Genomic DNA, 25014 nt, shown 5'->3' on the forward strand with positions numbered 1-25014 from the left:
ATCCAATTGCGAATTAAATCGTCATGGACATGTATTCTAACATGTATAATATATGTACCAAGTTTGAATGACAACTGACAAAGCATGTCCAAAATACAACATTTTCAAAAAACAAGATGGCTGCCAGTTGGCCATTTTGAATCGAATTGTAAAACCACTGCATGTGCATATGTCCCACATAAGGTACTAGGCACATGCAAAGAATAAACGGAATCGGTTCACAGGATTCTGAAATATGACTCTGGACAGACTGACACACGGACGGACGGACACACGGACGCACGGGCTTACAGACTCAGGAACTCACGGACGGTCGGGGAAATGAATCCTAACATGTAAGTTCTATGTACTAAATTTGAATGAAAACTGACAAAGCATGTCCAAAATAAGACATTTTCAAAAACAAGATGGCTGCCAGTCGGCCATCTTTGATCCAATTGTGAAATAAATCGTTATGGACATGTATCCTAACATGTATAATCTATGTACCAAGTTTGAATGAAAACTGACAAAGCATGTCCAAAATACAACATTTTAAAAAAAAATGGCTGCCAGTCGGCCATTTTGAATCGAATCGCTAAACCACTGCATGTGCATATGTCCCACATAAAGTACTAGGCGCATGCAATGAATGAACGAAATCGGTCCAAGGGATTCTGAGATATGACCCCGGACGGGGACACACGGACGCACAGACGCACGGACGCACTGACAGAGACCGAATTATAAGTCCCCGTTTTCGGACTTCGTCCGAACGGGGACTAAAAAATGTAACACCATAGTTCAATAGTGTTTATAAATAAAATATTGAACCACAGTTAATTATTTATTTGTCATTATTTTAACGCTAGATGAAGCATGTTCATGTCACTCATATATGACGATATGTTAATATCAAGATTCTTATTTTATTTCCATCACAACCGTTCGTCTTCAAAACAACAGAGCTTGTTTTATTCAGTGCTTAGTGATATTTTTTTTTTAATTATAAGAATATATTTAGAGAGAAGAGAACAAATGAATTATTATTCAGGCCCGATCGCCGTCGCGTCTATTTGTCAGTATGTTTTTTGTGTGCGATGTGTTATCATAGTTGTGTGACATTGCTCCAATTTAATATTTCATAAGGATAATTAACCAATTCCTTGTGTGGCTACTACTTTCTTGCATTATTAATTTAGATATAGATAATGTACATGTTCATAATAACGCATATTTTAATAATTCAAACAAATACAAAACTAGTACGTTGAATGACATGTCAATGAGCTATACTGTTGTACAGACTCGCTCTCTCGTGAATAGCTCAGGAAGTGTTGTTAATTCTCAATTCATCTGTGGCCAAATGTTGTAAGACTACATGTCGCCTAATCATGCAAATATGTAATAATAATTCTCGCTGCAATATATTCATCCCCTGTCACTAATTTAATACTGTAAAATTAATTCATGTGTCTATTGCAGTGAACCAATATTTTACTCCATTACGCTATGGTATGCATCAGACTATATAGTGTTCATGTCACACAGAAGCAGAATTAAATACACATTTGTCACATTATAAGCAATAAAATATTTTTGTTATACTTCTAATATTGCATATTGTTCATTTATCTCCCCTGCATGTTTCCATTTGCCATTCTATTCCCTGCCGCAGGTCGTTCTGGGCATAGGCCCACCCCTTTTTTATGTAAATTTTCCATGCTTAAGACCCTGGGCGCTTACCCGGACAAGCACGGTATAAACAATTTCGACACTGTACACAATACATACTCGTGAAACAAGTTTGAAACAACGATATTTCTAAGTTTACCAATTATGTCGAACATGGTACTACTAGTATATTCATTGCTGTAACAATTAAAATCAAAAATAATCATACTCTTTTTTGAAGGTATTTAAAAAAAAAGAATCCACATTATACCAATGAAGAAGTCGACTTATCCGGACACTCAATAACGACAAACAACTTAGAAGAAAGAAATCAACAGCTCGTGTCAGGAGGTACACACGATATACAGAGTGAGAAATCTATGAAAGAGGTAGTTGAAGAATTCGGATTGAGCACTACCACCCATGGTGTTTCTCACATCGTTTCAGCCACAAATCGTTGTAGGAGATTAACTTGGATGATAATCCTGTTCGTTGCGTTTTCCGTTCTTTTGTTACAACTGGCACTATTGGTAAAACAATACTTCGAATACAATGTCAATGTTCAGGTCAGTGTTCTGTATAACATATATTTTCACCGGCACCTCGACCGACGTTCCACAGCAGCTTGCTCAGAGCCCATAGAAATATACGGCACAGTGGTGCGCGTCTTAGCAACGTAGAACGTACTGTGACGTAGCTTATTTTTTAACGCCATTTTCATTCAACAAATACACTGTACATACTATGTAAATATACTAACAAAACAAAAAAAATACGTAACAAATCAAACGAAGTGGTGCCGTCTAACAGCAAAGTACACGACTCTCAGATTCTTTAGAGCACAGTCCCTCTATCAAACCATCGCTGCTTATCGTAGGTGTGAATAATCTGTTTACCCGTACGCGGATAGAGACAAAAGATGGCCTGTTGTTGCCAGATCGACAATAGAGGGACTGTGTTTAGAGAGACGAACTGCGCAATCGCAGATCGAATGTCACAAAACGACAAGTGCGACTAAAATTACGCGAAATAGCTACAACATCCTAGTTTTCTCTCCAATAAAATAATCAAACAGTGAAATGCAAACCTTGGAAACTCGTAAATATTGCCACGTGCTCTTCAGATAAATTCGGAATGAATGTACCCGGATGTAGGCGGAGCCTCGTCACAGAACGTTCCATGTTGCTTAGATGCGCACCACCATTCTCCTTCCCAGAGATCCTTGCAGCCAGAACACCGAAATTATATTCGTAGAATATAACTCTGCCTGAGAGATGGGCAATCTCCTTCCCATATGTCTTTGCCCTTTACTTAATAAACTGTGCGGAGTTCGCACTGTACCATGTATTCCAGGGGGCTCTGCACAAGCTGCTGTGGAACGCCGGTCGAAAGCCGGTGAAAACAACTAAAGTCGAGAAAACAGCGCAAACTCAACCATGAGATCATTCCGAACAACCAAATTTAAATATGTTGTAAATGTAGGGGCAATCTTGTTACACTGTTCAGGAGAGTCTCAACAATTTTAATTGTTAAAAATACAGTTTTTCGAGAATTTTGCGGTTGTTTTCAACCAGGATTTTCGCTCCCGAGAATATCAGCTGGTCGACACAGGAATATGTCCATCTGTAATTCGCGAATCTAATTGGCTGTCATGATCACGAGGTATAATAGAAACATATGGCAGGTACATGGGAACATGAGGTTTAATATGTTTTCAGTTTCTCCACTACGATAACTTGCTTTTTTGAGACAATTGGAATTTAATCTGAAATTATTACTTGTATTACAATACAAATATTGTATATACCAGTCATTTTACACTTCATGATTGTTAACATATATCCCATCATTGTGCTTTGTGTTCTCATCTGTATCGTACAATGTGGTAGCTTTACACACACAATCTGTGTATGTATATTCTAAATGTTATAGTAGGCATTGTGGGTGAATACCACCGAGCAACAATTTAGCATACACTTGTACACGTTCTAGCTTTTATCAAGCTGATTTGCGTTAACATTTACAAAGTCGTATTTACTACTACTATGATCTATTATTCGAATAACTCAGTTATATCATTAATATATAAATAATAACTTTATTACACTACTAAAAACCTTCAGAAGGTTTTTGTATGGTAAGGAACATAAATACAAAGAAATACAAAAACCATAAAATTCAAAAGAGATAACATAAAATAAAAATGTTTATAAAATAAAAGAAAAAACAAATTAATTACTTTCTGTGGTTTGAAAAATTGTGTTCTTCAAATATATTGCTAAGGTATATTATTCTCCATAATTTTTTGAAATATGGAATTCACATCAATTGTGTAAATATTTATTGCACACTCAAACATTTTTCTATATAGTTAGTACAAAATACCAGGAAATGTTTTTCATCTCTTAATGCTTCTATTTCTAAGTTGTGGAATTTTGAAAGCATTTTCATGAGGTTGAAATTTGAAATGTTTTGCAAATAATTTTCCATATTATAACTTACTTTGAATAATTTGTATGTTCTCAGTTTTGATCCCCTATTTCCATTGGGTTTACTGAGATTTAGTTCTTCTCTCCATCATTGAACATAATTCTTAGAGAGTCAGAGTTTTACTTTTTTAGTATTTGATCCCAATTTTTCATATTGTGATCATTTTTTTATTTTAATGTCCCAGTGTAACTTTAATATTCCTCACCCAATTTGAATTATTTTTATCAATTCATCCAGGGCTAATTTTAAAATGTGATTATCTGACAGACTATATAGTCTATGCCAGTATTTAATTTGAGCAAAATTAATTTTTGATTTTATTTGTAACCTACCAAGTTCTGCTTTCAATCTACTAATTGGCGTTATTTTACTCACTCCTAGGATAAACCTGTAAAAATGACTGCAAACTTGCTCTAAACTGTTACTGTCAGTTGGGATTTCATTGGGCCAGATTTCAGCACCATACATGAGTATAGGTGAAATTAACTAGTCAAAAAGTGATGGTGATAGTATTTGTCTGATGCTGAAAAGAGCCTTCATTGGTTTATTTTTTAACATAGATAAGTTTGTTTTAAATTTTCCATTTGGAGTAAATATTGCCCTTAAATAGCAAAACTCACTAAGTGCTGTTATGTCTTGGTTGTTGATTTTAAAATCCATGTTTTTAATCAGTCTGTTACTGCAATTAAATACGATAACTTTAGTTTTCTTTACGCTTACTTCTAAATTCCAATTTATACAATATTCATTTAATTTGTTAAGAGAGCTTTGTAGGCCGCCTTCCGTTTCTGAAATAAGTGCAATGTCAACTGCATATTGGATGCAATTTAAAGGTTTCTCGTCCATTTGAACTGGTTTGTCAAGTTGATCCCCAAATAATTCTGGCAGATCGTCTGGCAAAATGTTGAATAAATTTGGTGACAAATTGCAACCTTACTCAACTCCACAGGTGGACTGAAATCCGTCAGTTATACCCTCTGACAATTTAACTTTATATTTAATATCCTTATACATAGATTTTATTATTTCATAAAAGCTCCCCGTAATACCAATGTTTTTTTAACTTGAGAAAAGAGCGCATCCCTTCAGATGCTGTCGAGAGCTTTTCTAAAGTCAACAAAACAAGTCTATAAGTCTAAACTGCTGCTTTTATTTTTATTTTTATTATAAATTGTGTTTTCAACTGCTGTTTTTAATAGGAAAATTGCGTCTGTCGTTCTCCTGTCTTTCATAAAGCCAAACTGCATATCAGTAAATAATTTATTTTCTTCCAAGTTTGTGGTCAATCTTTGATTCATTAAGTCAGTAAATAGTTTTGAGAGACAACTTGTTAATGCAATAGCTCTTCAAGTACCAAGATTTAATTTGTCGCCTGATTTGTGTAGGGAACAAGAATTGTAGATTTTCATGTTGCAGGAAAATTTTTCCACTGTCTAGAATACAGTTGAAAAGTTTCTGTAAAAATCTCATCATAAACTTATTTTGGTTTTCAACATTTTATTGGCAATGCTGTCATCAGCGGCTGGCTCATTATTTGTTAGTTTACTTACAGCGCTAAAAATTTCTTCGTATGTGATATTTGAGTTTGAGTTTGATATTGGTGTTTGATATACGGCTGGTTGGTTGTTTTATTAGCAACTTAGAGGTACTAATTAACTCTCGTTTTACTGTAGAACACGACTTATCAAACCATTGTTGTTTTGGATATTCATATTTTTTATTATTTATTTTTCTTTTATTGGTTACCCTTTTAAGGCAGTTATCCGCTGCATCAATTAATATTGTGTTGAACTGTTGGTTCATTGACATCACTGTCTTTGAAATCATTGACAGGGCAGTTTTTGAACATTGTTTCAAAATTTGAGTTTTGTAACATGACTTTGTATTTTTGCTTTATCTCATCGTCCCAAATGATTATTTTACAGTGCGGTTTCAATTTATCCACAAGCTTTGTGTTCTTGATGTGATTGTAATTTACAGTCACTGAGAAACAAATAGGACAATGATCTGACAAGTAATTAATATCATGAATTTTAAGATATTATATATGTTTGTGTAAATCTTTTGTGATAATGCAGTAATACACTGTACTTGCACCAGCCGGATTATGACAGATAAAGTTGCCATTTAAACCATCTTCCTACCTTTGGCTATTAAAAGCTTATTCATAATACAAAGATTGACTAATTGTTTGCCAAACCTATTGTTAGTTTTTTCTTGGGTGTGCCTTTTTCAAAATCTTCTAAAGTGCAATTATTTGGAATGGGTACATGAATGTTATCTTCAAATGCAATGTAATCAATTAGATTTCCAGTGAGACTATTGAAATCACCTGCTATAATTACCTGGGCCTGATTGAATTTTTTTTTATTTCTTTTTCTAAATTGCCAAAGTAGTCAACATCTAAGTGATAAACCGAATTTTCGAGTGGAATGTAAATACAACCCAAATAAATATCATTTTCTAATGAGAAAAAATTCCTTGTTCAATTTACACAAAAGGAAGTCATTAATTTCAGACTTTATTTCCCTCAGCCCTGATTTAAACAAAATTGACACTCCCCCAGAGTTCCTCCTATTTCTAGCTGTTTTAAAATAGCTATCTAATACATCTAATGAACTACTATTACTATCCAGCCTACCCAACCAAGTCTCTTGTAAGCATAAAATATAAAATTTCTGTAAAATGGAAATAAAGTCGGATACATCATTAGTTCCAACATGTAATATCACCATTTTAATCTGCTCTTGGTTTGTAACATTGGATATATAGCTGGATGCCTCAGAGATGGTTGATGTGCGAATTTTCTTCACTTTTTTATATTTTTACATCTGATTAGGGCTTATGTGTTTGTCATGGGATCTCCAATAATTAATATGTCAACACCCTCTAAATTATGATGGGTATGTTGTTTCATTTTATCAAGCTTTATTTTGTTTGTCCTCGATAACAATTGCTTCTGAGGTAGTAGGGACACAGTGTTTTATTTCAGCTTGTAGGTCAGTAGAGGAAGTGTTTTCGTCATTAGCACTCTGTAAGCAGGCGTACCGATTTTGAGTTTCAATTGGCTCTGGTTGAATATTCTTAATATTTAACTTATCCTTTAATCTCTGTAGCCATGGCTGTGTTTTTTTTACCTTGAGTGTGCCTCAAGTTTGTTTTCCGTAACCTTTTGCTATGTTATGGAATTTCTCGAAATTGGCTGATTTTTGCTGTAGATTAAGCTCCAACTCGGTAAATCTATTTTATAAAGTCATGAGTTTATCCTCAATACTGTCGATCATGATTTCAAACTGTGACATTTCTAGATTTCTTCGATGAGAAATGGGAGTACTTGTTTCCATGTTTACTGTTTCCGTCTGTTCAAGATGGCGGCTTGTTGTTGATCTATCGCAAATAGTCGATTGTTGGTAGTTGTCTTTGGCATTATTTTTGTTGTCTTCATAACCACAGTCATTATTATTATTATTTAATCTCAATAGCGACTTGCTCATTGTGATAGAATTGTCGTTATCGGATTCTACGTAACTTACGTTTGACGTGCTGTTTTCCCATTATTGATGCCATCGTTGTCATTTGCGTACATTTGAATATACTGTTCTGCGTCTTCAGTTGCCTGGATAACCATTCGTCAGTCGATGACATTCTTTCCAAGTAGTCACGATCCCCGTCTTCTGTCCAATTACAACTGCATAGAAATTCATTTTTGTCCCTTTCGGCGTTTTCTTTGATTTCCTTTGTTTTGGGTCAGCCATTTCTATGTCGGCACATAATTGATCCAACTCGTCGGAGCCCTAAGCAAAACTGTTGGGTCTGGTGTTTCGTGCGGATCTTCTAGTCATGACTAACGTTCGCCGAGCTTTCTTTATATGTTTAGTGGTAGATCTACGTTGATTTCAAAATGGTAATGAACCTGCAACCGCCGTATCGATTTGATTTTGAAGAGCTCACTCACACACGTGTTGACAGTACGACGTCATGCTATATAGAATGAACAGTTATAATGAAAGTAGTTCAAACACAATGCAGTGATACATGAACCAACCGTGCCCTTATGAGGGAGTAGCCGAACTTTACTGCGATTAGGCCAAGGAACACCTCGCAATCCTCGACTCCCTGTCCTTTAATACATGAACATAAAACTAAGGCTCTCATCCCGATCAACAATTGTGGTTTTCTCACACGTTGGCACATTTTTCTATCCCACCACATGTTGCACAGTGTAGTTGTTATCACAGTACATTTATTTCCATACTTGTCTCTTATATGACGGGATATTATATAAAAATCCCAGTCATATCTAAATTATTTGAAGCAGTTTGTACATGGATCCCAATGATGTACTTCAACAAGTCTGGAATATGTTTGTCCATTATAGTTTTCTTTATCTTACCCTTTATTAACTGTATGCGTCATTCCCCCTTTGCCACTTCGACCATGCAGAAAACATACCAGTGTGCCACCACTACGATGTCCTTTACGTATGTTTATATGGTAGGCTGTACTCAATCACATAACAGTTAAATACAAGATCAAAAACGCACGTGTCTGCTTTTCGATACCATGGTTTCATTGTAAAAGAAAAGTTGTGCCACGAATATATGGATACTCTGAGATGACGTGGACATGTGGCCAAACTACCCAATGAATAATGTCTGCATGCCTAATCCATTTAAGCCATGTAATCTTTAGCATTTCGGAGAAAACCTTACTTTCTCAATACACATATGTAAATTCCCGAACAGGCTTGGCATACGACTCCGACTGAAACATTGATTTTAAACAGTCTCCTCTGGAAGCATAAATAAGGCTCCGTCTGGTGCAACATTCGGTATTTTGGCCACCAGTGAACAAGAATATCACCCAAGGGCTTTGCAATAATGTTAGTTCATGTGCCTCAGATAATTCTACTTCTGGATCTATTGAGATGAACTATGGCCAATTTAGACGCACGGAGTCATATTCCGACTTGGAACAGTGTAACCTTTGGATCCTGGATCTGTATTGCAGATAGCTGTTGTTTCATCAACTGAACTGATGTTTCCAAGTGTCACAGTTTGTAATACCAACAAACTACGACGATCTGCCGTACGAGATACAAATTATAGTGATTTACTGGCTGTGGATACTGACTTAGTTCTACCATACTATGGTATGTAGAAATATAGTACACTTCTAACAATATTCAGTAGGACTGCGGAATGGAAACATGGTCTTGAGATGTATGCCTATGCTGTTGATAAATATTGACATATTAGAACTTTGTCTTTGTCGCAAGACCGCAAATTTACTATTGCAATAAAGAGTATGGCATACATTATTTGGATACATAATCTGAATAGGTTCACAGGGCATGTCCTACATTTCTATTTTTTTCACATTTTGTAATCCATGCAATACTAAGTCAAAATTAGCTTCTGTTATCAAAATGACGCACATAAATAACACGTGTAATTTGATTGGATCATGATTATTCGTTCACACTACACATACAGTTAATTTAAAGGTTGTACAAATGTAATGCTTATTTCACTTTACTCCACAGTGCCCTGTATGGATGGCGATTTCAACTGTACCAATGGTATACATTGTATTAAACAATATCTTGTGTGTGATGGAATAATTCATTGTGAAGATAAAAGTGATGAAAATGATTGTTTTTATGGTAAATTAAATAACAAAATTCAAAATAAAAAAAAAACTGTCGTAAATGGAGATTCGACATACAAATCTTAAACCAGACTTAACTGGTAGTTATTGTACCCCTACGAACAAGTTAATCAGATATAGTAGTAATGTTAACTTAGCCGTAACTGGTAGTTATTGTACCCTTACGAGCACGTAAATCTAAGATGTAGTAGCAATGTTAACCCAGACTAAACTGGTAGTTATTGTACCCCTACGAACAAGTTAATCAGATATAGTAGTAATGTTAACTTAGCCGTAACTGGTAGTTATTGTACCCTTACGAGCACGTAAATCTAAGATATAGTAGCAATGTTAACCCAGACTAAACTGGTAGCTATTGTACCCCTACGAGCGCGTTAATCGAATATATATAGTACCAATGTTAACACTGTAAATTTGTCTGAAATTGTATCATACCACTGGTTTTATTCGGCGTTTCACGAAGGCCTTTAAAAGTGTAATCTGTATGTAGAATCGTATATTATAGCCCACAATGCATTGCGCCATCCGCGTGTCAACCAGGCGCGGGGAAAATATGAACACTTGACTTTGTCATAGACTGAAGGACTAATAATCAAAGATGATCAATTGTGTGTGATAATGATTAAACGTCGTTTCCTAATTACAGAAATCATACTCATAGTTCATAATCAACTTCCATTCAATAATATGAATCAAAGTGAATTATATATCATGTGATATAATGACGCTTTTCAGGCGAATTCCAATGTCATGCTTATTATAGGCAACCATCAATGTACGTGTTCGATTGGTAAACATAGTCACTCATTTAACATTCTAAATTGATATCAGAATATGTTAACAAACATCATCAAAGTCTAACAAAGACATACATACTTTGATGTTGTTAGGTGAATGTGGCAAAGACGAATTTCACTGTGATAATGGCAGCGAACAAGGGGCGTGTATACCATTAAATCTGGTTTGTGATAAAATATTGGACTGTTACGATGGCCAAGACGAAGATAAATGTGGTAAGTACATACTAACCACGTGAATATTAAATATGTCACAAAATTAAATAATTGTTTACCAAGTTTAATTGAAATCTGGATTTTGATTTATCATTAGTTTAACTATAAATTAGATAATTATGTATACATATTATTAATATTTAAGGATATAAACAATTAATAAGATCTGCATATTACCATAATAAAGATCATTGAAAAAAAAATAATCACACAGAAGAATATACGGTCATAACAAACTTCATATTGTAATATAAATTGTCATGTCCCCATTCATTATGAATACTAATTATTCAAGGTGAAAAATGTGTAAGGGTATGTATATTTACGTCTTTAATATTTTCAGAATGTGATGTAATGACAGATTATAGATGTATCCTCTCATTAGAGTGTATTTCTAAGGTCAAAACATGCGACGGTGAATACGATTGTCGTGATGGCAGTGATGAAAGCAATACAGTATGTGGTAAGCATATGATACGTGATTATAAACCTATGTCAACCAAATCAACGGAAATTAAAAGACAAATTGAACACAGACATTCTTTAGAAAACAATTTTAACTACTAACAATTTATAAAAATAATAATTATTTAAATGTTTGTCCGTCATACAGAACATTGTAGTTTGACATGTAATGCACCATTTTATTTTACGCCGTTGGAATTTACCTATTTGTAAAATATCATGGGAGCGTTAGTTTCAGGCAGGCTGCATTTTTCTTCTCAATATAAGATACGTTTTTGGCTAAATCGTCATTGCAATACAACATTTGTTATTATTTAAAATAAAAAAATTGGGCGTATTTGTTATTCAACAGAGACACCATTAACGAATATTGCTCCAATGGCTCCGTCGTCACTGCAGCATGCTACTTACGCAGACCCTGAACTGGCATATGATGGGAATACCAGTACATGCTCTATGACATATACTATCTATGAACCATTCTGGTCAATTGATTTGGGTTCAAATGCTTTGGTATATGATGTAACTATTACGCACAATGGCAACTATGAATGTAAGTATAGTTTCTTTATATTGCATTTCTAGTTCTATTGATGGGTGAGTATATATAACTTATACCGTAAATATAAAAAGCAAATATACAATTATATATATATTAGAAATCAATGTAGAGTAATTTTGTATTGGTTTCCGAATCGACTATGAACGGTCTTCGAACTTACCGTGAGTTGTGTCATAGCCACGCGACACAAATTCGTATGTATCTGAAAATTGTGACGAACTGTATACTACAGAAGTACAAAAACACGTAAAAATTTCGAGTCCCGATTTTATAATTTACTGAAAGGGTGGGCTTAGGAACTGATTTTCTGTTCTGATTAGTGACAAATACCGTAATACTGTTATTCATTGTGTTCCATGTTGCTACATTTACTCAGTTGATACCAATTTGAGAATTGTGGCATGCGTTACGAGTATAAATATATGTTTTTCAAGTGGAAACATGAAATCATTATTATATTTGCAAGATGCAAGTCTCACCAACGCTGAAATAAGAATTGGTGGGGACAACCATTTCCTCGAGAATGAACTGTGTACGGCGAGACTACTTCCAACTCAGACTTCAAGTTTGACATTCACCGTAGAATGTGACGATCCATTGTATGGACGGTATCTAAGTATCCAGGTTATGGAATCTACACAATCTTTGATATTGTGTGAAGTGGAAATTATGGCTGTAGGTGAGTTCACACTACTTATCATAAGGCAGAACGCTACTCGCGCATTTACTACGTTTACGTTTCAATGATTGCCTTGCCGAAGATATTGTACGGCACACACTGCAATGTGCATTCAAGAACGATGTTTCAGAACAAAACAAAGCGATCAATTGTGATCAAGATTTGATGAATAATGCTGTAATGGGTGATTCAAATTCAACCGGGTTAATCCTATTTAACCGAAATCGATTGTACTGACTCGTAAGTGAAAGTAGTAGGTAGCGCGTCTACCTAGTGTGAAGAGGCGATTGTAGTGATCGCGAGTTCGAACCCCGTACGTCACATTGTATTTGTGAGTTTGTTTACATGTACAATTATTGAATAACATAGCATGTCGCAAGTTCTATAGACAAAATCAACGATGTCTTGAACATTAACGTTTTCAGCTCGTAGAAATATGGACGACGTGTAGTCAATTTTGAAATGTAGTAAAGGATACTAATGTCCTCTCTGCTTGTCAAACATTTGAGAAAGTAGACGGGGATTTGATAATTCAAAAAGAAAACTGTTGTACTTATATTCGAATCTATGTGAAGTACGACTGAGGTAGATGTGACTGCTGTTTTCCCAATAATGTTTGCTGTAACTTATCATTGCGAATGCAGTTTGTGACCTAACACAGATCATGTGCAGTTAAAGAACATTATAAAACAGAATATAGATATGAAAGGTGCACCTACATTTACTCACTAAGCTATATAAAAAAACGTCTTATTCCAGTGAATTCTCTATCGAATGTGGCATATGGCAAACCTGTCGAACAAAGTAGTCAGTATAGAGATGGAAGCGCCATTAAAGCTGTAGACGGTGATACAAGCAGTGATTACTCTCATCATAGTTGTATGCATACCCAGTTTGAATATGAGCCGTGGTGGAGAGTTGATGTTGGATATCAATGTGAAATACAAGATATTGTGATTACCAACAGACTGGATTGCTGTGGTGCGTACACGACATGTTTAAAATGGGTTGTGAATAAAATAATATGTAAAGTAAAATACGTTCACCTTCCCTTGACTCATAGTTATGTGGCAGGAGTATTTTTACAGTGTTGTTACAAACTACCAAACCACACCAAACTAACGAGATTCATGATCCCAATCATGTGAGAGACTGTCAGCAGCCCAATTACAATACGTAGGGGCATTTAGCTAATTACTTACATGTCGCGTTCATATAAATATTTTATGATTGACTTCATTGAGTATTGGTTGCCTAATATTCATACACGAAATGTACACAGATGACCGAATAACAAACACCACTGAAGCTCCTATTTAAAATTGAGTTTAATCGCATGAAGATTGTCAGTAATCAATAGAGCAATAATAAATGAATAAGTCAATTAATTAATTAATTGATGCAGTTAGTATATGACAATTGTCTTACATAAAACTATTGTAACAATATATCACCTGCGATAGAAAGATGAGGTTTGGACGGAATATAGGTTTCCTGAAATTAATTTCGACGGCGTTTCATGAGGAGATGAATGAATGCTATATTTTACTAGGAAATCGTTTAATTGGTGCCGAGGTGAGAGTTGGAATTAGTAAGTCACTGAACGAAAGCAACACACTATGTGGTATTGTGACACGTGACAATATTGACGAAATTGACATTGCCATTAACTGCGGAGATAACGTGGTGGGAAGATACGTCAGTATTCAGATATTAAACAGAACAGATTACCTACATGTATGCGAAGTGCAAGTATTTGGCAAAGGTAAGCAATCGTATTTTAAAAGGAAGATATTTATTTATTTATTTATTATTAAGCTCATTGTCGTTGACCCTTAGTTCAGGTTCAATCACAGCAATGTGCTAGGTATACTACACCTACTTAATTTGTTATGTGACTAATTCTTTTAAAATTCATCGGTCAATTCATACTGTGTGCCATTATTGTCCAACTGTGTGTTATAGTTTGCTCTATATATCTGGTTACACGCTCAGGTTATACGCTCGTATACACTTGATAAATTCATCATAGATAATTGAAAATGATTTATAAGTTGGTGACTTCTCGTAGTAATATCGTAATATATATCCATTCCCCAGTTGCGGTTGATACGCTTTCAAATGTGGCATTTAATAAGTCTGCGTATATGAGCAGTGTTTGGTTTGGTAATACAGCTGATAAAGCCGTTGATGGCAACACCTACCCTGTACTTGATTCAGGAACGTGTATCCACAGTGCTGAAGAAAGTGAACCATGGTGGAGAGTTGATCTCGGTGGAATTTATTTCGTGTACAAAGTGACTCTTTACAATAGACTAGACTGTTGTGGTATGTAAAAATAATATGTATATTCTATCTGCATGCTTGTCTAATCGGAGACAAATAAATATGCTGACTAATGTCAAACCTCCTCCCACCGATGGCTTTGAAAGATATTGTCCACATATAGCAGTCCACATAAAGAGTTCTGGAAATGTGGCAATATTTGATAATTTACATCTGAATATGGACCATGCTCATTAATATAAGGCTAACATTGATAGGATGGACCAATACATATGAGAGTGAAAACATATCCCCCTACGAATCATATATGCTGCATGTTACGATAGAATGTGTTTTATTGTATAAAGACGATCACACTTTTATTGGCGTACTCACAATCAGAAAAAAATTTCCATTAAATGAACAAATAACAAATAACACACTTTAATCACAGGCTTAACAGGGAACAAATTTAGAAGCCTGATAGTACAAATAGTCAGTCTCTCAAAACTTAACATTAATACTACTCGAAAATGTACATAACAAAGAATACAAACATATATGAAAATTAAGCAAATATAAAGTATCACGAAATCAGATTAACACCGCTAATGTATACAAAAACAAGTAGAATTTAAACAAAGCAAAGAAATTGAAGCTGTACATATTATGTTTAGGTTAATAGTTCAAATACTAATGATTGAATAGCGATCAACTTTCAGAATGCTCACAATTACCCACGTGTTTGTGGTCGAGTAATAATATGTAAATTACATTATTCATGAATGCATGGAAAACGAAATGATGCCCGCTGACATGCTAAATACACAAATAATCTGGGCAAATGTAAAATGCCTAAACTTAATAATAAAGGAAACCGGAAATAACTCATTACTTTTCTCTTGTTTGTATACTATATAGTAAAAACATCAACTATGTATATAGACATCTAAGTAAACTGGTAACAAGATTAAAGAGAAATTTCATGGAACGACCAGTCACTGTTTACTGAGTAAACAATGTACCTCTATTTTGTTCTTGTAGAGAAACGATTGGCTGGAGCTGCTGTTCGTGTTGGGTACTATGAAGATGCACAACAAAACCTCAGATGTGGTCAACAAATAATCCCTCAGATTACAAGTTGGAGGGAAATACACAGGGAATGTTCCACTCCTATTTTGGGCAGATTCGTCAGTGTACAGATAGAGGGAGTTGATAGTGGATTTTTACATATATGTGAGGTAGAGGTTTTTGCAGATGGTAAGTAAAAGTACATGTATCATGATCGACATGATGTGCATTTTCGTACGATCAGGTATATATTTTGTGACTTGATCTTCTTTTTTTCCAGAGCTATTGATAGATCCAATTGAAAAGATAAAGCAACGTGCATTATTAGGACTTTTTGACAAACAACAATTCAGGCGACTTATATCAGACACAGGCAAAGTATACAATGATATGTCGCTCGAGAAGTGTCTGAGTAAATGCTACTTTCAGAAAGCGTTTGTATGCAAATCGTTCGACTATATTCAAGATATGTATGTATGTACAATTTACAGCGTTGACGCCACTTACGAGAACTCTAGCTTGATGATTGATGGAAGTGCCAATTATTATCAACGACTTGTTCACGGAGGTATGGACATTCATACTATAGCCACATTATTGCTCGATTACTTATATATATGATCTTAACGGTTGAAAAAAGAATCGCCTGGGTTAAAAAAGCGCAAGCTTCCTTCATTTACTTAGATTTCTTTTTATAGTTTACATTGCCTCAGAAAACTCATCTCACTGCCCACCTGATATGTGGCAATGTGGTTCGGGAGAATGTCTGCATACATACAGAGTATGTGACGTCATCATAGATTGTCTGGACTCATCTGATGAAGAGGGTTGTACGTTCAAAGAAAACAGTGAGTATAATACTTCATCGAGACAATCCATGACGTTGGCGCAGATATGTTTATGCGCTAATTCTTGGCTTTTCGATCACAAATAGAGTAGATGAAATGTTGTGTTAAAGCGGGAAGCTCGCCACCTGCGCACGCGCGGGAATTGAGTCCCAACCGACGGTAACACACGCTAAAAACGCAAATGTAAACAATGACACGCTATGGCCATCTGACGCATGCTCAGGTGACGACTCTCCCGCTTTAAGGTATAGATACACACCAGTGCTGTGCTATCATCGATAGTCTATAGCCAAGACTGTTCAATGACCAAATATTTTAATTTGTTATATTGAGGAAGAGGGCTTGCACATTGAAACTTTAGTTTCCATGAATGGAAATTGCTTATTACATTATTACTAAAATTACTTTAAGAATTATACATGAATGGCATCAGCGAATTGTTTTTGGAAAGATGTTATCTTATAACGGCTAAATTATATTTCGCCAAACATAAATACTACAGTGTATAAACATGCAACAACTCATGTGGTTTAATGATAATATACAAATTGGTTACATCTATTACAAGACGTGGAGTAAAAGATGTATCAGGCTATTGAATGTTACATTAGATGATAATGATAACTTATTGATGAACAGGAAAGTAATTGAGACAAAATATATTTATAAGAAGCTATTAAATAGAAAAATTGATTTGAAAAATTACAAATTAAATGGCAAAATAAATGTGAATACAATATACCTGGATGATGACTGCACAAATATTTTACATTAGCAAAAAATACAACAATTGATTTTTCGATTTGAGGTAATTGGTTATATGTAAGAGGGTTAGTGTGTATAGCACAATGTAACTGGTGCAGTTCAGATATTGAAAGCATGTGACATCATTTCTGGTTTTCTGATTATGCAAACATCCCGTAGAGAGAAATTAATATTTTAATACAGAGTCAGATTTACCATGGCAATATACTATACGCTATTATGTATGAATGTAAGCAAAATAAAACGGGTTAATCTGTCCCGAAGATTTCTTAGCCAAGCAAACTAGGTATGATCACAGTTCATATTTGATTGATTGCATTTTGCTTTCAAGTATGCACCTACCTATTTCTCTGGAACAAACTTACTTTGTCAAGCAATGACTTTCAATCTTGATATAAGTGTATAATATGAAAATGTCAAAGGCATTTAAAGTATTGACGCGGACTATGTCATTTGACATAATCATTTGTTCCATATGTTTATGTTGTAATTGAATACAAATATCTTCTCGAGATAGTAATTGTTGACACAATAATTGTCATTTACATGGGATAGTTCAGACAATAACAACGGTATTCAAGGTAAATTGTCGGTAGGCGACTGAATCTGGCTACCATCGATTGTTCAATGTTATAAAATTGTGAATTGTAGGGACACGAGGACCAGAACATAAACACCTGTCATTATGGATGGACGTTTTCAAAAACATAACGGAGGATGTGTTGGTGTATCAACGCTTCTTCAAAAGTGTTTATAGAGACAATTTATTCGACCGTGTTAAAGGCGAAGATCCTCCCGACTGGACACGATTCAAAACCTTCAGCAGTACACCGGATCACAGTGACCTTAGACATGTGCTGAAACTAACTGAAGCAGAGATCTTGGCCAACGGTCATCAGATGGATGACTTCATTCTACAGTGCAATTATAATTCAGAGAAATGTGAACCAAGGTATTGTATATTAAGAATACTATCATATCTAGCCAATAATAAGTGAAAAGAGTGTACATTCCCACGAATACATCTCACACGATTTACAATAAGCATCATCATGTACTAACAACTAACAAGTACACAGCAATACACGGCAAAATCAAAGAAAACTAATATAAATGAACATCATGGCACACATCAAAGAAGTGATGTCACGTGTTTCGAAATGCACATAATTCCAAATACATGTTCTGAAATGTTGTACATTAGGCAACTGTATATCTAAAAACGAGGCCTCGTATATATGCCATTGAAAATGTGTCAGTTTCTCAATATTCATATAATGTGGCATGTATGTCGCACGTGACAAATCAAGTATTCCTAGTCGTACAAACCGTTGACCACCTGCTTATTGTTTTAAAAATTATCAATATGCTACAACTGTACTTACTAATAATATTTTCAGTGATTTCGTGGCGTTTCAAAATGATTTCTACGGGAACTGCTTCCAGTTTAATGCTGGGAGTAACCAGACAGCGAAAAGGGCCATGGGAACCGGATCATCATATGGTAAGTAGTAAAGAAAATAAATAGACAATGAGAATATGATCATTATACTGTATGCAATGAGCAAATAACGTAGTAACGTTGACAGAAGTAAAACGAATGAGCAAATTAAGAAGTGGAAAATAGAAGCATGTTATGGTACGTAATGAGCAAATCATGCGAACAATGTGAACATGGCCACGCTGAGTAATGAGCAGGTGAAGTATACAACGGTAACATGTACAATAATGGGTAAAAACTGAGTAAATAACATCGAAAATGGGACAGCACTACCATATTATAAGTTATAAGCAATTGAAGTAACCACCATATTGCACCATCTGCAATGAGCTAAGAAAGTGGACAATGGAACACAATTATCACATGACAAGCAAAAAAATGAAGTGAACAGTGGTAACATGTTCTTCATGGGTAAGCAGTGAGTAGTCAATTGAACCTTGCAACCATATACTAAGCAATGAGAAATTGGAATGAACATAATCGCAATGCAACAATTGGATATTATTAAGTAATTGGTAATAAAATGATTTGGGGAAAAACATTAGTTAACACTGATTAAATGGAGTTTGAAATGGCAACCATCATATATTGTGAGCAAAAGAGTGCGAGGAAGCGGGTTCATGCGGCTTGTTGTCATGACATCAATAGCGAATTTAAGCATGAGCTCACATGCTGCTTTCTATCCACTAGTCCACAACATAAATGAAATTCAGTCTTTGAAACTAAGTCACGGAATCTAAACTACGAATCAAAGTTTGTTATAAATTTCAGGTTTACAACTAACCCTTTTCACGGAGCAAGAAGATTATCTCAGTATATACGGACAAGATTCTGGTGCCAGGGTTGCAATCCTTCCCCGTGGCATTTTGTCTTTTCCAGTTGATGAAGGTATTACTGTAAAACCTGGAACGATCACGTCCATAGCACTGAAAGAGGTATGATTAGGTACAACGGTTTATTTTGAATACTCCAGCTGTGAATAAACATTCCATCGTTACTTACATAGACAGAATAGGCAACGAACTGAAGACAACGGATTCTATATCACATTAGGATTCAGTTTTGTCAGTTTCTGAGAGCCACTTTTCAATAACATAACAATCCCCGTAGATCAGATGCTTGTATATTACCGCATTTAATAAAAAAAATTGTCGCGACTGACTCCCGATATACATTAGTGTTTGTACGGGTTATACTGATATTTGTTGGCACTAGTATAAGTTACTTTAATCACATACCTGATCCAAAATGTAAATTGCATGTAAGTCAGTTATAACAAATATATGTATACACACAAACGAAATAAAGTAACAGAAAAGAGGAAGTAAAGATTAGTAGACCAGAATAAGAAACACGGCAGCTGGCACACAATAAGGGGATTGTACCACTAAAACATTTTGGGATGATAACAATTCATTGATCCATACACATTGCATGCCAAACAATAGCAGCCAAAGTGGTGTGATACATGATTCAGCATGTTAGGTATTATAGTACCATATTCTATATCATTATTCGTTCCAGTAGAAATGTATGTTTTTTGCCCTGCACACGAGAGTGAGCTAGTTCGAGTTTCAATTCTGCAATGCATCAAAGTAAGATAATTTAATGGGACAGTTAACACAAGATGTGGAATACATTGTTTTGGATTGAAGCAAAGTATAATCTTTAACGATTTTCCACTTTCACAAAATATATATTTTACATCAATGATGGTTAATACAATTCTTTCAGAAAGTGAATGTTCGCATGCCATGGCCATACGGCAACTGTACCAATGGACAGACTGAGCAGACAGTATACGACCAGCAAAATAATACTTTGTACTCTATACTAGTAAGTTTATTAGTTATTAGTTGTTGTGTATTCATCGGCAAGTCTGTGTTTGCATATTAAGCATCAAAACCATGTACCGCCTACAAATACACAACCATATTTAATATACGTACATAATAAAGGTTTTCTGAAATCAACATTATAATTAAAGCCAAGAAAAATTTTGAACGTATCACAGTTCATCAATTAAAATATATAACTGACGACTATTTAATTTTTGCTCATTCCAATGTATGAATGTATTCGAAATTCTATTGGGGAATTTCAATCGATTTTTCAAAAAAATATTGTACATAATTTATATTATAGTCATGTGAGAAGGCATGCTCAGAAAACGCATTGATACACTACTGTGGTTGTTCTGAGTATCTATTTACCGACGCACCACGATGTCAACTTTTAAACGAAACACAAGGTATGTTATTGGCAGTTATTTGCTCCAGAAGACTTCTACAATACATGTAGTTGCACACATACGTGTAATTGTGTAGAATCTGTGGAAATTTGATCACAACTAGAGGCAATATTAATATGTTCAATATGTATCGAGAGAATAATTTAGCAAAATAATATGTAATAACAGGCCGTCATTGTTTGTTCAATATGTTTAATGATGTTGTGTTGTGTCGTAATTGTGCTGGAAGCAACGAGTAGAATTATTATACAATTTTAGGTAGACATATTCGTGTATTTAATATTTTATATGTTGCGATTACACAGAACTATGTCGACAGTTAACCAAATATTTGTATAATATCGGTGAGATAAAATGCAGCTGTCCTCCGTGCAAGTAAGTATTACAATTTCAAATTAAGAGACAATGTCAGAAGATACTTGTAATACTAATTATTATCATACAACTGTCGCCATAGTACCATAAGTTACAGCGTGACATAATGATGTGGTATTGCATTCTAACTTATTAATAAATATGATTTTCAAATATAGAACTATTACACGATATTTCCAAAATGGCGAACATGTTTGAACACGAAGAAAAAGAAAGTGCCACAAATTATCGACTTATTGCTCAGTTATGGGCTTCATAAACCAAGCGGTTGAATTAATAGGATGTATAATAATAAGGTTAACAGTTACGGTTAAGGTTAAATAGATAACGCAACGTATATACGCATTGTACGAGGTCGCATCGACCAACGCACACTCTCGTTTTACCATCTTTATGCCTACTTCACAGTTCTTCACCTTAAAATATCAATCATGTAATACTGATATATTCTTTATTGTATAAACCTTTCTTATCGTTTTAATACATCCATATCATTTTACTACATGTTTTTGCCATTGTAATACGGGTCTCCGAATAATTCCACATTTCCCCCTAGAATCGTTATCTCACTTAATCTTAGTTCGAGAGAGAAAAAAATTGAGGTGGTGTCGAAAATGCACTTCGAAGCCCATATTGCTGATCCTGTATGTGATTGAAACAGGATAACATTGGAAGCATCATTATACATTTTGGAAGAAACCTGAACTGAAAGTGCAATTTGAAACGAGATTGACCATTCTTCTCGTAGTAATTCTGTTCCGTAGTGCAGCGGAACAGGGCAGAGTTGCCACTGTAAGGTCGGGTTTTCATTGTAGCAAATATAAATTCACATTGAACGAAAACATTCAAAACAACAACAACAATTATCATACACATTAACCGAATTAACATACTAAAGACTGTCGCACATGAAGTCCCAGTTTGTGTTTATCTTGAATTTATTATTATAGTACTGAAAACTATGTTAAATGAAGCAGTTACACGTCAAAAAACTACTACATTTTATCACTCTTTTATACTTTGCCGCGAATAATCTTTAAGCATTACATCCGGTGTGTAGTTTATAACATTTGTTTTGTAATCTGTGTATATTTCAGAGAAACAAACTACGATATGACCTTATCACAGTCATTGTGGCCATCAGATGTATATCTGGTATGTATTTATTAAACAATAATTATTAAACAATAACTGTGAATTTCCTACTTTTCATTACGTGAATTGATTATTATTTTTATGCATATTATATCTTATGTAGAACAAACTTCTAAAGACGTTGAAATGGCAACATTCCAAGTTAAAGAACGTGAACGATATGCAGTCAGCCAGGTAATCATATGACGTAGAAACAATAACAAATGTACAGATATACATTTGCTCCATTATTCGTATGACCAATTAACCTAATAATACTTGTATTGATGAATATGTGTGATGTGTGAGATAAATATGAAAAAAAATGTACCAACTGATATACGCATGTAGTGTTGTTGGTCGTTTGATATTTGAACACTTGTTCATACATTGACTGATCTGTGTTATGTAATGTATGGAAAATGATTCACAAATATTTGCATGTTAACGGTATATGATAACAACAATGTCTTACTATCTTTATTACCTAGTTCAAACCTTGTGCGACTAGAAATATACTTTGAAACTTTAAACTACGAGTCGGTGTACGAATTGGCTGCATACAAGGTAGTTAAATCCTGTTTCTTGTATATGGCCATTGCATTTTCTGCTATACTAGCTGCTCCACATAGCTGTAAACGAAATACTGTATTTGGTTCTCCTATTTTCACAAAATCCAGTTAAGGTGCGATTGTTTTTACGTGTGTTATTTATCTATTTTGTTAATTCATTACACTTGTGTTATTATTTCAGTGGGAAGACGTCCTGAGTGATATCGGAGGAACATTTGGACTTTATGTTGGAATATCAATCATATCCTTCTGTGAATTTGTGAGTTTTGTTGTTGTACTTTGTCGGCAATATCGCAAGAAAAACAAAGACACAGTTGGTCAGTGGAACCAGAAACAGTCGCGTGTTAGAGAACACGCTGTAATAACATAATTCCAATGAGGTATAACAATTACAAAACAGAATAGTTCAGAATAGTTCAACTAAATTCAAAATAATCAGTGATTACAGTTAAACTATAAGCACATACAACTTGAAGCTGTAGTCGATTCCAATGTGTCAATAGAAATGTTATTTTCATCTATACTAACACATTTATATGTTGTATATCCATGTTTTATGTTTGTCATGATTAGGTTTACTAATACATCATCAGATTGGTCATTTAATTTATCAGAATATTAGCATTCTTTCTAGTATCGCCGACGGTTTGAACAATGGTGAAATGCATACACATCAAGCATTTCTGCATTTCTTATGTGCGTCCATGTTCGATATTATTGTGAATACCATTCGATTAAAACTATTTTTTCAATGAGGTATATGTCATCAACTCTGTACTCCACCTATATAAGTGGTTTGCTATTAAAGTTAGTTCAAATCTGACTGGTTTACATCAAGTGTATTGTTTATTAGTATCATTAACTGCATAGCTTTGCAAATTATTTTACAAGTTACAGTGGCAGCACGAGCTGCAACTTGAGAGCAATTCAGAGTGTGCTTTAGTTTTAGCATCATTTCATTATAACAGTCTGAATCTAGCTAGCTGATTATCTGAATATCACATGCATATGATATCATATCTGTGTTTCCAACCGAAACTGAATGAAGAAAACCCAACTATGAACAATATTGTAGGTGAGCGATCAACTGATCAAAACAGAGAAACATAGTTGATGTTTTACTATAAGTTTGAAGATTTGTAACGAGACAGTCAAGTTCAATGGATGATTCTTTGGTAATTTTGTTTATTGTTCACGTGTACTTATGATGTCTGATGTTTAGGTTGTTTTTCTACCAGTACATTCTATCCGGTCCTGTCCTGTCAATATTGTTCAGTAATCACTCGCTTCATCAAACCAAAATAAAGATATGTGTTCTCATGTAGTCAAGTTCTCCTAATCAAGAAAATCAAATTTGTGTTAAAAGTTTCATACTGTATGAGAAGTTAAGTGTCTAGCAATACTTTCGAATTAATCGGTATATGTTGCTTAACGAATTCATACACTAATTTAATAATTTTGTTGATATCCCAAAAACAAATTGCTCAAATGGATTAAACTTTTGTATAGTTGAGTGGCTAACACTACTTTAAAATTAAACTGCGCTCTAATAAACTACTTTCACCCTGTTGTGTATAAATTTTCAAATCAGATGGAAAATGAGCGATAGGACACCATTTTGTTTGATAATGTTCTTCAGGTGCCATAATTCTAAGATTTCTTACCTTATGGCTCAAGGCAATGTCATGTCAAATGACCCG

At 34.6% G+C, this 25014-nt stretch overlaps 1 protein-coding gene across 1 annotated transcript in view; it reads left to right on the forward strand.

Annotated features, from left to right (window-relative positions):
• LOC144361815 (uncharacterized) overlaps positions 1 to 23684 on the forward strand; it is a 31529-nt gene extending 7845 nt beyond the window's left edge. Inside the window, exons 2-22 of the mRNA XM_085497349.1 lie at positions 1895 to 2219; positions 9154 to 9295; positions 9689 to 9808; positions 10704 to 10826; positions 11170 to 11289; positions 11644 to 11844; positions 12320 to 12532; positions 13292 to 13513; positions 14753 to 14860; positions 15842 to 15937; positions 16567 to 16716; positions 18133 to 18433; positions 18882 to 18985; positions 19754 to 19917; positions 20717 to 20818; positions 21128 to 21233; positions 21539 to 21608; positions 22706 to 22763; positions 22867 to 22937; positions 23234 to 23309; positions 23496 to 23684. Of these exons, the coding sequence (XP_085353475.1) occupies positions 1895 to 2219; positions 9154 to 9295; positions 9689 to 9808; positions 10704 to 10826; positions 11170 to 11289; positions 11644 to 11844; positions 12320 to 12532; positions 13292 to 13513; positions 14753 to 14860; positions 15842 to 15937; positions 16567 to 16716; positions 18133 to 18433; positions 18882 to 18985; positions 19754 to 19917; positions 20717 to 20818; positions 21128 to 21233; positions 21539 to 21608; positions 22706 to 22763; positions 22867 to 22937; positions 23234 to 23309; positions 23496 to 23684 (3061 nt within the window). The remainder of the gene's footprint in view (positions 1 to 1894; positions 2220 to 9153; positions 9296 to 9688; positions 9809 to 10703; positions 10827 to 11169; positions 11290 to 11643; positions 11845 to 12319; positions 12533 to 13291; positions 13514 to 14752; positions 14861 to 15841; positions 15938 to 16566; positions 16717 to 18132; positions 18434 to 18881; positions 18986 to 19753; positions 19918 to 20716; positions 20819 to 21127; positions 21234 to 21538; positions 21609 to 22705; positions 22764 to 22866; positions 22938 to 23233; positions 23310 to 23495) is intronic.
• Positions 23685 to 25014: the final 1330 nt, after the last annotated feature.

Source organism: Saccoglossus kowalevskii, chromosome 1 (genome assembly GCF_978046115.1).
Source record: "Saccoglossus kowalevskii chromosome 1, keSacKowa6.1, whole genome shotgun sequence".
Classification (NCBI taxonomy): domain Eukaryota; kingdom Metazoa; phylum Hemichordata; class Enteropneusta; family Harrimaniidae; genus Saccoglossus; species Saccoglossus kowalevskii.